We start from the raw sequence: 16,128 nt of genomic DNA on the forward strand, positions 1-16,128 counted from the left end.
TATATAAAAATTTGGTCTCTCCACCACCACTTCATTATTAAAACTTAAAGAAAAACCTAAAATAACAGAGTTAGGGTCTGTTAATTTCGGGATTGCCATAAACAAATAAGACGAAAGTTAAGAGTGATGGGTAGCAAATCAAAAATTTGGAGTTATATCATCTAACAGGTGAAAGTTCAGAGTATTAGATATCAATATCTATTTTTGTTTTATTTTTTATCTTACTAAAATACAAAATATAAAAAAATACAAGCATAAATATATTTATTAAGTGCATGAGTATTTTTCAAAAAGTAATTTGGATGTCATAAAGTTACTGGCAGCTAAAACTTAAAATCATATGTTAGACCAAAATGAGCTCAAAGTTGGCAAATCTGAACTCAAAACATTGGCAATGTGTGGGTAAATTTTTTATATGCTAAAAGGTATTTGTCTCATAAATTTCTATTGTTAATAAATTTTATTATATTGTAACAGGGTTTCTATACATGATGTTCTCTCATCTCTGCCTTATCTATATCTATTTATCTTCTAGTATATTCTCTTATCTATTTTGGAGTGATTATTCTATTGTCTATTGTGTTCTAGTTATAATTGTTGATGTATTATGACGCTGGAAATTTGGGTTCGATTTAGGGGTTTTCCTTGTTGATGTGTAATTAAGAAAGTTATAAGATCACATACTTTAAATAATTATAAAATTATAAAAAGAATATACATGTAAACATTTGTATAAAGTTTTGTCAACTGGTTTACAAACCATTTAACATGTTTCACAATCTATTTACAGTCGGCTAACCGTTTTGGCCATTTTGGATAAATGTGCTACACAAGTCATGTTCTAATATGATTTAAACATGTCATTAAAATTATATCTTTAACATAAATAAATGTACGAGTCATTTCTGAATTCATTAATCCTAAAATGTTAACCCACTTACAATGCATTTCGGATAAACATGTTACACAAGTCATGCTCTTATCCTGATTAAAAATGATATCTTTAACACGAATAAATCCTAAATATATGAGTCGTTTACGATTTCATCAATTCTAACTTTTTAAGCCACCCACAACTACATTGTTAATGAGAGAGCTTTTGTCTACTTTGTTTTTGTTATTTTATATGATTGGTTGAACGAGATAACATACTAAGTAGAAGTTTATAAAATATCAAAATTTATGATACATTCGAGTTGCTCGTATACAAACAGGAGTGTCAATTGTGTTCCCGAGTTTAGAACTTGATGATTCTCATGTTGATGCCTTGATGGGTTGAATTATCAAAGCTGAACGCGACCCATTTATTTACTCGTATCATGGCAAACATGTAATACTTGGTGCAATACCAACTTGAAGGACCCGAATGGATAATACAAAAAGTACAAGGGTGGTATGGAAGATCTCAAGGGGTGGTTCGGTGGAGATCCAAAGTTCAGAGACAAAGTTGAATAACTTGGTGTCATAGTTATCTTTTATTTATTATTAAATAAATTAGAAGTCTAGTTTAATTATGTTTCCTAGTTTGAGTAGGATTAGAATTGTGGGTGTTATATAAACTCATCAAAGGTTTTATTTGTGTAGAGTAGAGAGAGTATGAAGTATTTTGTTCTTATTTCTTATTAATGAAAAGAGTCGCATAAACATTTTATGCAATATTGTGTTTGGTGTTCTTGATTCACTTGTCTAAGGTTTAACAAAACACACTTAAAATGGAGTCATTTAATTTTCATTGCAGTACGAGTAATACTAGTGATTTGGTAAATATAACTTAACACCCAATTCTTATTTCGTGTTCCCGTTTTACAAACTTGTTTAATGAAACAAGACAAAAAAGTTAATTTCATATTTAAAATTACTAGTGAGGGGAAACTAAGAAATTGATAAAACACTTCCAAAATAACCGTCCTAAACAGGTCGTGTTTATGTTGGCATGTTTGAACAGGTTAAGAGTTTAACCTGGATTAACCCATTTATTAAATGGGTCATGTTTATCTTGGCATGTTTATAAAATGGGTTATATCAAACGGCCCAAATTTTTATGTCATTTTTCAGTGTTTCAGGTTAACAATCGAATCGGACATTTACTAATATATGCTAGTTCTGTAAAGTTTTATAAAGTTTAAACACCATACAAACTTGTAAGATGTCCACAAAACATGCAAGAGAAAAAAAAAACATAACTACATAAAGAACCAGTTACCCACCAAACGTCTCTTTGACAAATCTTAACTATCAATTACAGACTCAAATCTTAAACAAACGTTTCTTCGACAAATTTCACATTAGGATCACCCAATTGCAACCCTAATTGACGATCTCCCTAATCAGCCAATCAAGACTTGGGTATGCAAAATACAAAACAAGAAAAGACGGAACTGCAAACAGAATTGTAAGGAGAATGTACACGACCAAGATGATTGCACTTGCAGGTATAGCATATATCACAATAAGCAGAAACATAAACACCAATGGAAACTTAGCCGTTAAGTGCACAAAAAAGATCAGTGACTTACGAAGAGACGAGTGAAATCTTTCAGCACGAGAATCCTGATTATGACCGAGCTCACGGGTGCACGGGCCAGTTGTGGTGTTAGCCCGAGTGGTCTGACTGGTGGGCCACCCACAGTTCCATGACCAAGAAGACACAGGCAGATGGTCCCCACAGGATGACGAGTGAGATTTGACCCGATCACCGTTCATACTCTCAACCATCCAAAGAAGAAAATAATTCTTTTTAGGGAATTTCAAATTCCCTTTGTAAACGAGACGGAACGATAACAAGTTGCACCAGGGGCACGAGATGAAAAACGGGAGTTGAATTGGGAGAGTTGGTAGTTTAACAACCGCCCATTGGAGACCGAGAACACAGTTCTTACAGAGGGTGTGACCACACCATAATACGTAAGGCACGTTTTCTACAATATTAAAAGATTCCCAGCAAATCGGGCACTCGAAACCTTCGTCTCCACTGCTGGAATCTGAGATCTCGTCATCTGAACAGTCGTTTGAAAGGTGTTTTAGCGCAGAAGAACTGGGAAGAGAGTTTGAAGAAAAACCCCACATGTTGAACACGAACACCAAAGTTTTATCCCCAAATGCACCAGTTGGTTAGATCCATGCCTGCAAATTTAAAAAAGTTCATAACTTTATTTGCATGACAACATGAAAATGATTAAAAACATTCATTCAAGAGCAAATGAAAAGTGAAAAGTAGTTCAATACGTAAAAGGAGCCCAAACAGAACATTACTTAAAGGCAAAGTATTGATACATTAGTCAAATTCAAGCACCTAAATGTTGAAAATTCTGAATAAGGCTAGCCTAATAATGGTTTAAAATTGCATGAGACAAATAGTGTACAATTTAACTGAATAATGACAGAAGCAAGGAACAAGATGATGAACAAAAATCCATTAAACAATTGACCACTTAACAAAAAATTTCCAGGGTTCTTTCTTGTAACGAATTATACATCTTAGATTTTAGAAATTTTCAGTTACTGTATGATCCACAGGAGCCACTGATAATTTCACGAATTGCATCATGAAATTTATATACTATTTCATGAATCATACATCTTCTATCATCGAATTTCCAGTGACTATACCATCGTATTTTAAAAACTTTCACTAAAATGAAAGTTCACCAACTATTTCATGAATACAATTAAGGGTGTAAACAAGCAAAGCCGCTCGTGAGCTACTCGAGATCGGCTCACAAAAAGCTTGAATCGAGCTGACCTAAAACAGGCTTCAGCCCGAGTTCGAGCTTAAAAATAAGCTTATTAATGAATAAGCCCGAGCCTGATCTTCACTTATCGAGCTCAAGCTGGCACACAAGCTTAAACTAGCCTGAGTATGTGTATAGATTTTATTTAATAATTATAATTACATATATAATTATGATAAAATAACCAAATAATATATATATATATATTATGTTATATATAAATTTATATTTATAGTTAATATACATAGTAACTATAAATTTAACTAATAAATATTAAACGAGCCAAGCCCAAGGCGAGCTCAGGCTTGAAAATCTACTAACAACGAGCCTTAGAAATAGAGCTTGAAAGGTCAGCTCGACTCGTTTACACCTGTTCCCTTGCAATCAATAAGCAATGAAAGTACACAGACTGTATTTTAACCATATAAATATGATGATCATAACATCAATTTAATCAAATCATAAACAAAACATATATAGCAATTACATATTCCTAAAATTAGGGCAAAATGTTGAAAATTAATGAAACAAACGGAAAAAACACGTTACGTTAACGACTGAAGCACGCATAGATTTCCGTATAAAATTGGAATTAACAACAAAACGGCAAGGTAATTGTGATTGAATAGCTAATAGGAACCCTAATTTGTTGAAAATGAAGGAATTAGAGAGAATGATTACCGATTGAGATGAAATTAATAATAATAATAATAAGATGAAGAAGATCGGTGAGAGTCAGAGATCCATTAACATAACACAGACAGAGAGAGTGTGTGTGATTTAGTTTAGAGAGAGAGAAGATCGGCGAGAGTAAAGATATCAGTGACCTTGCGACCACATGCACCCCAAGTGTTGTCATCATCTCAGAAGGGTCATTATTATTATTATTATTATTATTATTATTATTATTATTATTATTATTACTATTTGATCGCTCTATGGGTCTACTAGGGTCGGGCCTGATTCACATATTTATTAACAAGAACTAGCGAGACGCTAGAACCGCCACAAATTCACCAACGCCAAAACAATGCCCTCCAAGCCATAAACCTAACTTTTTTCAAGACCAACCGGTTCCACTAGAATTTATAGTAAGGCGCAACAAAAGAATTCATTACACCTTTAATATGAAAACCTCCTGATGAGTCAGAAGTCCACGTAACAACATCATCCTCATTATTAAGTATCACCCATTGGCAAATCTAAAGCAACCCTTTCAACTCCTCAACCTCTTTCACCCCACCAGCTCTCTAGACCAATCTCATTGACCGCATATCCATCCATCAACCATGAACAACCGATATGCTACAATACACCCTGTTGACTTTTCCAACCCAAAAAGTTTTTTTTTAGTGTAATTTGTTATCTGGAATAATGTATTCACGTAACATGCTAATTCTTTAATCAGATTCAAGACTATATCAATATTGTACTCGAATTAAATAATACAATGCTCATTTTAATGGTGTACTTTTAAAAAAAAATATTAAAATATGAAAAAGTTATGGTCGTTTAAAATCATAGAGAGAAGTTGGTTCAAAATGAAATTAAAATAAATATATGGTTAAAGATGAGAAGAGAAAAGTGTAACTAATTTTTAAATAACTAAAAATTAAGTAAAATTAAGAGGAGGCAAATGTGTAACTTATAATTAATTACATGGACGAAGTAGAAAGAAAGATACAAATTTGCCCTAATTATCCTCACATTAGGCGCTACACCATAGCTCTAAATCTTATAATTATTTAAATTTGGAACGTCGTATTTTGTCCATAAAAAATGTATCATATAGTAGTATATATCTAATCAACAAGACAACATACAATGAACTTTTTTTATTTTTACAATCGGGTGGGGATAACGGGTCATATTTAGTAAAAGCCTTTGTTAACGAACATCAAGTGTTGTATGACATCACAAGAACATTTGATATGTAGCTTTTTTTTTCTAGAATATCTGTTGCAAGTTGCAATGATTGATAACACATAAATGAATCACGTGTATGGAATTTATGTAATGGTATGTTTTTGAATTTATCTTCTGCAAGTTTGTCAAAATTAGGTACATTCTCGTTAGCATTTATTTATTTTTCAGTTCCTAAATCAATCTGGTGTGCATTATGATACTTCCACAAATGAAGCTGACAAAGAACTTTTAGGGGTGCAAACGAGCTGAGCCGTTTAGTGTGCTCATTGGATTGACACAAAGCTCAAAACAAGCCTATCCGATCCTGAACCCATAAATCTCGTTTAGTTATCAAGCCAAGCCGATCCTAAGCCTCATAAACCTCATTTAATTATGTACAAGAATACCTCGTGGAGTCTTAACGAGCTTTGTGTATTTTTAAATGTTAATTATTTTGGACTTCTATGTATTAATTTCACACTGCACAACTGAGCTTTGGCTCGTTTAAGGTATCACACGCCGAGCTTATGCTCGTTTAAGGTTTTCCTCAAATTAACTCGAGCCAAGTTGATTGATCTCAAGCTTCGATTTCTATATATCAGCCAAGCTAGAGCCCAAAAACATAACTTATAATCTAGGCGAGCTCGAGTAATGTAAAGCTCGGGCTCGGCTCGGCTCGGCTCATCCCATAGCTTCTGTATAATCTAATACCCCTCCACAAGTACAGTCTAATCGAAAACCAAACCCGAACCATTGAAATCTAAAACCGAACCAAACCAAACCAAACCGTTACTAACGGTTTGGTTCCGGTTTGGTGTCACGGTTTGATCTTGTTAGGCCTTTACGAAAAACGCATAAAATATAAACCAGTTTTTTTGGTATGTGTTGTCTTTAAAAAGATGTACACAGCATCTTGTGGTTATTGACTTGGCCCTCCATACGTATATATTTATATCAAAAAAATGTTTATGAACTTCAATCGCACTGCTATCTCTTTTTACATTAATTTATGTACTGTTAGAATTTTTTTTAAAACTAAAACTGTTAAATCTAACTAATTTGGAACTAGAATACATGCAATTGTTTCTTTAGTTTAGTTTAGGGTATGTTTAGTTTTGATTTAGACCACGAACTTGTAGACAATATTTCATATTACTAACGTATTATATGTAACATATATATATCTATATATATATTGTTAAACTTTTACGGTCTGGTCAGGTCTTATACGGCCGGTTTTGGTACAAACCGTTAACCAAACCGTCCGATACGGTTTCAAAATTTTGAAACCGACCAACCAAAATACAAAGAAGAAAACCGACCTCGAAACCAAACCGAAGACCGGTTTGGACGGTTTTACGGTTTATAACCGACCCGTGAACACCCCTAAGGAGTAAAGTATAGAGTCTGTGAACTGGAGTTAAAAAACCCAAAAAGAAAAATAATTCACACGGACTTCTAATAGAAGGTGCAGATTTTGGGCTGAGATACCCTTTTCTTGTATCACAATCACATAAACTGGCTTAAATTACATAGGGGTGATCAGTATCCTTATTTGGTGAATAGCCATGGTGTATCAAATAGCCAAAACACTAGACAAAGACAATTATAAAAACAGACATGGACTAGTAAAACTACATATATATCCCTACAAATCTTCTATGCTCAAACACTAATCAATGGCATACTCATATCATTCAACACATAACACTACCAACACCACCTTATTCTTATTCTTATAAACAAACAAAAGATTATAACAAACACTCGCCCGCGAGCAAATCCGCAAAGATAAACAAATCCAAAAGGTTCACTTAAAAGTTAAAACCATAAACAACTCAATGGTACCCAAACAAATGGAAACCAGAAGTTACAAAACATGTTCTTCCCAAGTCTCTTACCAAAACTCATTACACCACTAACAACAACCACCACCACTAAATCTACAAATACCAAAGGACAAAATATCATAGAACCTTACTGCGTTGATTCTTTGCTCTCCAAGTACTTTTTAAGCACATCCATAACCGACCCAAAATCCGCCATCACATTAACCGGCCCTAGATCTAGTAAAGAACGTTTTATGGTTAAAGGTTCGAGCTTTATGCAAGAAACGGACTAGATCTTGATGATGGAATGTTACCGAACGTAAAACGGTTAAGGAGACTGAGAAATAGGAAGTTAAAAGTGTGATTTCAAACCGATTAACCGTTAGTATAGCCTAAAATGGATTTTAAAGATAAGAAATCTGGGCTGAAAGCATCAGACAAGGGTTCTCGGACCTGAGCCTCCATATGGGTTCTCGGCCAACGCGAGAACTTAGTCAACATGAGTTTTCAGTCAACGAGAGTTTTCGGTGACCAAGAGTTCTCGGTGACCAAGGGTTCTCGGTCAAACCCTTGTTAATACACTTATCCTAAGTGATAAGTGTATGCCATATGTAATTATGTGAAAAGTATAGATGATTTATTGTCGGTACGTGAACGATCTTCGGATTTTGCACGTACTGTCGAGTTATATTTATGGATTTGAATGTTATGTTTAATGTATGAATGATATGTATGTATGTTATGAATGAATGTGATAATGGAGTTGATAATGAAAGGCAAAGTAAGGAAAAAAGGGTTGCCTACCCTACTAATATATGCGAAGGATAAAAGGGTTGCATACCTGATGTACATAGAAATATACATCTTTTTGGCATCAAATAATCTCTAAAAACTGAAATTTCTATCTAATAACACAGCATAAAAGGCTACTTATCATAATAAAACATATTTTCAGGTGAAACCAAGTCCCAAACGAAGAAACAAGCAAAAAGAAGAAGAAAAACAGAAGAAAACACAAGAAAACAAAGAAACACGCCCCCATGCTTCTAACACAAGAAAAGACAAAATCTGGAAACAAAAGCACGGGGCCGTGCTCATCATGCACGGGGCCGTGGACGAGAATACAGAAAAGACAAAGAAGAATTGAGCACATGTCACTAAAAAAACACGAGGCCGTGCCTACCAACCACGGAGCCGTTGCCACCTCACAGAAAAGACAAAACAAATCTGGCACATGTCATAAAAATGCACGGTGGCGTGCTCATCAAGAATGGGGCCGTGCCTCACCATCCAGAATGCCTATAAATAGTGGTTCATGTTGCACTCATTTGGTGTGCCTTGAAAAGATTTCTATCCGATTCTCTCTTATAAAAACACACACTAACACTCACTTTGGAGATTTAGTGAAGAGTTTGAAGGCTTGGAGATCATCACCATCAATCATCATCATCATCAACAATCATTACCATCATTAAGAAGAAGGATTCATCTACATTTGGTTAGATTGTTCCAAATTTAATCATGTATTTGTTATTATTAATCATCTTAATGTTTATCATCATGCTCATTATGAGCTAAACTCCTTTTACCATCTAAAATCTATGAAGAAGCTTTGCTTTACTTGATAATTAATCAAGACATGTGATGTAGTCTAGTAAAGTACATGGTTATATTACAATTATCTTTTGATGAGAAATGTTTCACCATCTTAAATCACTAATTCAAAGTTGGTGGTTGTCAATTCCATTGGCAATCGTTCATGATCGATTCATGTTCTTGAAAGATAGAAATACTTTGATACATTATCGAAACATGGATCCTTATATTGTACTTAGAAATGATGAGATATAAGTTATGATGTATTTTTCTAAACCTTGGTAATCCGAAAATGGCTTTGCTTAGGATATCAAATTAGTTAAAGAAATCATATGTTAACGGAATGTGTAATTATAACCTACATAAATCAACCAAGGGGAGGTTGTGTGATGAACTACAATCACCCGAAGTTGTTATAATTGGTATTTGAGAAATCGAAGTCAATCCTAATCTTTCTACTTTACGAAACTACTTGCCAACTTAAATTGACATCATTGAGATGGTATGACATTAGGAAATGGTGGACTTTAAAATGCGCATGCTATCCCCTTAGTTCCAAAGATGCTCACTTAAGGTTTAAGGAGCCATCTATCATATATTGCTATGACAAGTTTATCCACATGTCCAAATATTAATTATCAATGTTAAAATGGAGTGGATTCTTGATCTTAGATGGTAACCTTCGCATAATTGAAAAACTCGTTTAGAATTTCTTATCTTGGTCACCTATATATTATATATAAGAATTTACATTTTATAAAAAGTTCAAAAATTAACCCCAAATGATTAAAACCTCCGATTAAAGTAAAATAACGATTCATTATTAGAAACATTTGTGTCCACGGATCGATACTTGGTTCTTACCAATACTATTTTACATATACGATAGGTACACTTGCCTATTTTGTGTGTGTTAAGTCTTTGTAGAAATCACTTTTATAAATTTAAAACACGATCTTGTGCAAAAGCAAACCATTCCATCCTTTTATAATTTTACAAGCCGCACGCGCAAGCACACCAAGTTTTTGGCGCCGTTGCCTGGGACACGGTACATTTTTAAGAACAATCCAAGTTTTAATTTAATCATTGTCTATAATTGTACAAATTTTTAACTTCTATTTTATTTTATCTTTAATTTTTATTTTTTTAAAAATATATAATTTTACGACTAGCCTACTTTTTACCTTTATTCACCTTACCTTACTTTAGCTTAATTAACTTAAACCTTAGATAGTTAGAATAGCTTAGCCTAACTTATAGTTTAACTTAGACTAACTTTAACTAACTTTTAATTTAGTGTTTAATTTTGATTTAGTCCCATGTATGTCCTCTACTTTTGAGCCTGCACTTGTTTCTCCAATTTCGACGAACTCGTAAACGGACTACAGAAACCGCAAAAGCAATCAAAGACGAATCAGTAGATGCTACCACATCAGGAGAAAATCAAACCGAAGAAATGATGGCGGTCCAGAACAATGAGCCGAACATTAGCCAGTATGCCAAGCCAACTCTCGAAGGCTTTGGCAATGGAGTGGCTCCACCCGAAATTACCGAAAATTTCGAAATCAAATCTAGCACCATTCATATGGTGGAAAATTCAGTTCAATTTCATGGTCTCCTCGACGAAGACCCTCTTTCTCACATATCTCGATTTCTATGAATCTGCGGAACCTTTAAAATCCAAAACTGTTCAGAAGATCAAATCAAACTCAAACTCTTTCCTTTCTCTCTGAGGGGCCAAGCCCTAGAATGGATAGAATCTCTTTCTTTTGGTTCCATCACCACTTGGGACCAGATGGTTGAACAGTTTCTCCTCAAATATTTTCCGCCCGATAAAACTGCCAAATACCGAGCCAGCATTACAGGATTCCGGAACGATGATGACGAATCGTTACACGCAGCATGGGAAAGATACAAAAGTCTTCTAAGAAGATGTCCACATCATGGACTGAGCGTATGGTTACAAGTACAAACTTTATTTGACGCACAATCCAGTCAAAACAAGCAAGCCATCGACCAGATCGCTGGTGGAGACCTGGGATCCAAATCACCTAACGAAGCATTTGAAGTCCTGGAGAAGGCCGCAAAGAAGAGTTTTGCTTACAACCCACCAAGATATACACCTACACATAAAGGAATACACCACGTTGATTCCAACACTCTTGTCACAGCACAGCTTGAAGCTCTTTCTAAAAAATTCGAACAACTTCAAGCCGAACTATCAAAAACCAGACTCACCTGTGACACTTGTGGAGGAAGCCACAAGACGATTGACTGTAAGCAAGTCATCATGGCCATGGAAGAAGTCGATTTCATCGCTCGACAGAACAACGCTTTCAGTAATAACTACAATCCAGGATGGAGAAACCACCCGAATTTCAGCTGGAAAGACGGAGGTAACACTCAACCTTTACCCGGATTCGAAAAAAGAGCAATGAATCATCCCTTCCAGCCTAAACCTCAATTTCAAGATCAAAGTTCTGGTAGCCATCAAAACCCGAGCTACTCCAAGATCGAAGAAATGCTAATCCAACTAATGACCAAAACAAATGAAGCAGAAAAGAAAGCCGACTCAAGAGCCGTTGATATCAGCGGAGTATTATTAAAACTTGAAGCCGATCTCAAAAGCCAACAAGTATCACTTAAGAACCTAGAAACCCAAATCGGACAAATTGCCCGACAATTATCCGAAAGACCACATGGCACTCTTCCAAGCAACACAATCACCAACCCCAATGCAACAGCTAACGTCGTTACACTCAGGAGCGGTACAACCACTGTTGTCACACCAGCTTCAGAATCAGTTATGGAGAAAAAATCTCCTAATGAAATGCAGGAAAGGCTGACTCCAACAAGCACAATACAGCCTAAGGAGCCAGTCCGAACCTATGTTCCGCCTATTCCATACCCTGGAAGACTGAAGCAGGAGCGATTGGAAGCCCAGTATGGGATGTTTCTAGAACTCTTTAAGCAACTCCATATCAACATCCCTTTCGTCGAGGCTATTGCTCAGATGCCAAAATATGCCAAGTTTCTCAAAGAAGTGCTGACAAACAAAAGGAAGCTGCAGGAGCTCTCGCATGTCACCCTAAGTGAAGAATGTTCAGCTGTCCTCCAAAGCAAGCTACCGACAAAGATGACCGATCCAGGGAGTTTTACTATCCCTTTTCTCATAGAAAATTTTCTGTTAGCAATGCCCTAGCTGACCTAGGAGCTAGTATTAATTTAATGCCTTATGCGGTTTTTGCAAAACTAGGGATAGGAGAACCAAAGCCCACCCGCATGAGCATTCAGTTAGCTAACCGATCCGTTAAATACCCTCGAGGCATTGTTGAAAACATGCTTGTCAAAATTGACAAGTTTGTTTTCCAAGTAAATTTTGTGATTCTAGACATGGAGGAAGACAGAAGTGTACCTCTAATTTTAGGAAGACCCTTTTTAGCCACCGCAAAGGCTATCATTGATGTTTGCACCGGAAAACTCACTCTCAGGGTCAATGACGAGGCAATCACTTTTGACATAGGAAAATCTATGCATTATCCGCAACAGCACGATGACACGTTATATTGTGTTGACATCATAGACTCCATCGTAAGTTTTTATATGCGAGATTCCTCCATCAATACTCCTTTAGAAACACAAGTCTTAGACAAAACACTCAACAAACCCATTTTAGAAGACGAAAATCTCAACAATAACCACGAAAAGTCAGAAATAATATACGAAATCATTGAAAACAATGAAAAATCAAAACCATCAATCGAAGAACCACCAGCCTTAGAATTAAAAGAACTACCTAAACATCTCGAACACACCTTTCTAGAAAAAGATTCTCAACTCCCAGTAATTATTTCATCTCACCTTTCTAAAGAAGAAAAAGACGAACTTCTTAAGGTTATTAAAAACCATAAGAAGGCTATCGTATGGAAGATCATGGATATCAAGGGCATCAGTCCTTCTTTCTGTACTCACAAAATCCTCATGGAGGAGGAATACAAACCCGTGGTCCAACATCAAAGACGTCTCAACCCCAACATGCAAGATGTGGTGAAGAAAGAAGTAATCAAATTGCTTGATGCCAGATTTTTCTACCCAATCTCATATTCACCTTGGGTTAGTCCCGTTCAAGTAGTACCCAAGAAGGGAGGAATGACGGTCGTGATGAACGAGAAGGACAAATTAATACCAAAGAGAACCATCACAGGCTGGCGAGTTTGCATTGACTACCGGAAGCTCAATGATGACACAAGAAAAGATCATTTTCCACTTCCTTTCATAGACCAAATGCTTAAGCGATTATCTGGAAAAATGTTCTACTGTTTTCTTGATGGAATTTCCGGATACTTTCAGATTCTCATTGCTCCTGAGGATCAGGAGAAACTACTTTTACATGTCCATACGGAACCTTTGCCTACCGAAGAATGCCATTTGGCCTATGTAATGCTCCAGCCACCTTCCAGCGTCGCATGGTTGCCATCTTTCACGAAATGATCGAAAATTCTATGGAAGTTTTCATGGACGACTTCTCAGTCTTTGGAAACTCTTTCGATCACTGTCTGAAAAACTTAGACAAAATGTTAGCTAGGTGTGAAGAAGTAAATCTTGTGCTCAACTGGGAAAAATGCCACTTTATGGTAAAAGAAGGCATTGTTCTTGGTCACAAGATTTCTCAAAACGGACTAGAAGTCGATAGGGCCAAAATAGAAACCATATCCAAACTTCCGCCACCAACTTCAGTCAAAGCCATTAGGAGTTTTCTAGGTCACGCAGGTTTCTACCGCCGTTTCATAAAAGACTTCTAAAAAATCTCAAGACCTATGACCAAAGTTCTGGAAAAAGACGCACCATTCGTTTTCTCTGAGGAATGTATTGAATCATTCAATACATTAAAAGACAAACTTGTCAATGAACCAATCATGACCACACCCGATTGGACCCTTCCATTCGAAATCATGTGCGATGCAAGTGACTTTGCAGTTGGAGCCGTACTCGGCCAACGCAAATAAAAACATTTTCACCCAATTTACTATGCAAGTAAACTCTTAACGATGCACAAGAAAATTACACCACAACAGAAAAAGAGTTACTAGCAGTAGTATTTGCCTTCGAAAAATTTAGATCATACCTAGTTCTTTCCAAGACCATAGTTTACACTGATCATGCCGCAATACGTTACCTATTCAACAAACAAGATGCCAAACCCAGACTCATCCGATGGATCCTATTACTCCAAGAATTTGACATCGAAGTCAAGGACAAAAAGGGAGCAGAAAATGTCACCGCAGACCACCTTTCACGCTTAGAGTGTCCAACTCCTGACAAATTTCACAAAGAAATTATCAATGATAATTTCCCACATAAATTCTCATGCGCATTCAAGCAGTCATAGAAGAGAAAGACAAAAGTCCTTGGTATGCCGACTTCGCAAATTACTTTGCCTGTAGGATCCTTAGAAAAGGACTTACCCACCAACAGCGGAAGAAATTCTTTTCCGATCTTAAGTTTTACTTCTGGGAAGGTCCATACGTGTTTAGGATAGGTGTGGATCAAGTCATTCGTAGGTGCGTAGCAGGTAAGGAGGCCTTAGACATTCTCAAACACTGCCATGAAGGACCAACAGGCGGACACCATGGTACCGCCACCATGGTCAGGAAAGTGTTTGATGCATGATTTTTTTGGCCCACTATATACAAAGATACACATACTTTGATCCAAGCATGCAATACCCTAATAATATATGCGAAGGTTATAGGGCATAATGCTCTTTAAAACGTAAGGTATGAATATGAAAGAAAGAAAGTATAAACGTGTAAGTATATTATAGCGAAAGTGTGAAAGTATGAAGTATGTATGAAAGTATGTAGTTATGAATGTTTGGTATGTTGTATGATTAACTAGAACTCACTCAGCGTAGCTGACTTTTAGTATGCACGCAGGTGAGTAGAATGAGATAGCTGGCTTGAGCGGGGGCACATGGTAGAAGAATAAGAGTCTGGCATCTGAAGACTCTAGACGTTTATTTAACTATGTGTTAAATTTGAAAGACAAACTAATTGATAAGACAAGATTATGGATTAATGTGTAATGTTTTATAAATGTTTTAATATTCCGCGAATGTTTTTATTAACTCTGATGTTTAGAACTATGTCAATGAGTAATCCAACGTCCAAATGTGAGGCACCGGTAAAGGGGCCTTACAAGTTGGTATCAGAGCAAAGTTCGAGAGATTTAAGCATCCTACATGCTTAGAATCGAACAGAGAATGAGATTTAAGTAAGAAAAGAAAGAAGATGCCAGTTGAAGAATGACATGTGTTACTCAAGCAAGCTCAGTAAAGGTAAAGGTATGATTGAATAATATATGACAATGCTAGAGATATGACTAATGGATTGATTAACTGTTTGAAAGTAGAACCTAGCACAAATAGACTCATAAAGGGAAGTGTATAGGACACGGAAAGTAACGTGATCAGCTAATCACAGCTGGTCACTGTTATTACCTGTTAGGCTTACTATCTTTGTACTAAATAGTTCCTTGAGTGATGACGTTTGTGTTTTACCTTTTAGAATACAATGGCTGGAACGGGAGGTAATGTGGGAACTGGAGGAATTGTAAGAGCTGGAAGTCGCACTGGACGTCGTGTCCAACAACCTTCGGTTGAGACAACTTCTAACACCGGAGATGAAGGAAGCACAGCTGGAAGAGACCCAAACAACAACGAAGGGGTTCAACTGGATCCCGCAATTCAAGCAGCTATTGTTTAAGCTGTAGCTACTACTGTGAAGAATATAACTCCTGGAGGGTCTGCTGGAAGCCGTGAAAGAACTGCTGAAGGGGCGGATGGTGATGTTAGGAGAGATGAGGAAGGCGAGAAGGAGGCCTTGAGTGGGGTTAAGTCAGTGAAAGTCGATGACAGGAAAAGAGGCCGAGGTGGGTGCAACTATAAGTCCTTCAATGGATGCGACTCGCCGAAGCTGACTGGTTTGGGAGACGCAGTTGCTACTCTCCAATGGATAACCACTATGGACAAAGTTATCTGCATTAACGAGTGTCGTCCCAACCAAGCA

General features: G+C 36.4%; 1 protein-coding gene across 1 annotated transcript; it reads right to left on the reverse strand.

Moving 5' to 3' along the window:
- Window positions 1-2,231: 2,231 nt before the first annotated feature.
- On the reverse strand, window positions 2,232-4,504 carry LOC143579037 (uncharacterized). The gene is made up of 2 exons (XM_077062450.1): window positions 4,413-4,504; window positions 2,232-3,123 (listed from the first exon to the last, which is right to left on the reverse strand). Exon 2 carries the CDS (start codon window positions 3,064-3,066, stop codon window positions 2,308-2,310), a length of 759 nt encoding a protein of 252 aa, XP_076918565.1. The 5' UTR covers window positions 3,067-3,123; window positions 4,413-4,504; the 3' UTR covers window positions 2,232-2,307.
- Between the last annotated feature and the right edge of the window lie 11,624 nt (window positions 4,505-16,128).

Source organism: Bidens hawaiensis, unplaced genomic scaffold (assembly GCF_021521415.1).
Source record: "Bidens hawaiensis isolate Kalapana, Puna unplaced genomic scaffold, B.hawaiensis_p1.1 tig00029587_1, whole genome shotgun sequence".
NCBI lineage: Eukaryota > Viridiplantae > Streptophyta > Magnoliopsida > Asterales > Asteraceae > Bidens > Bidens hawaiensis.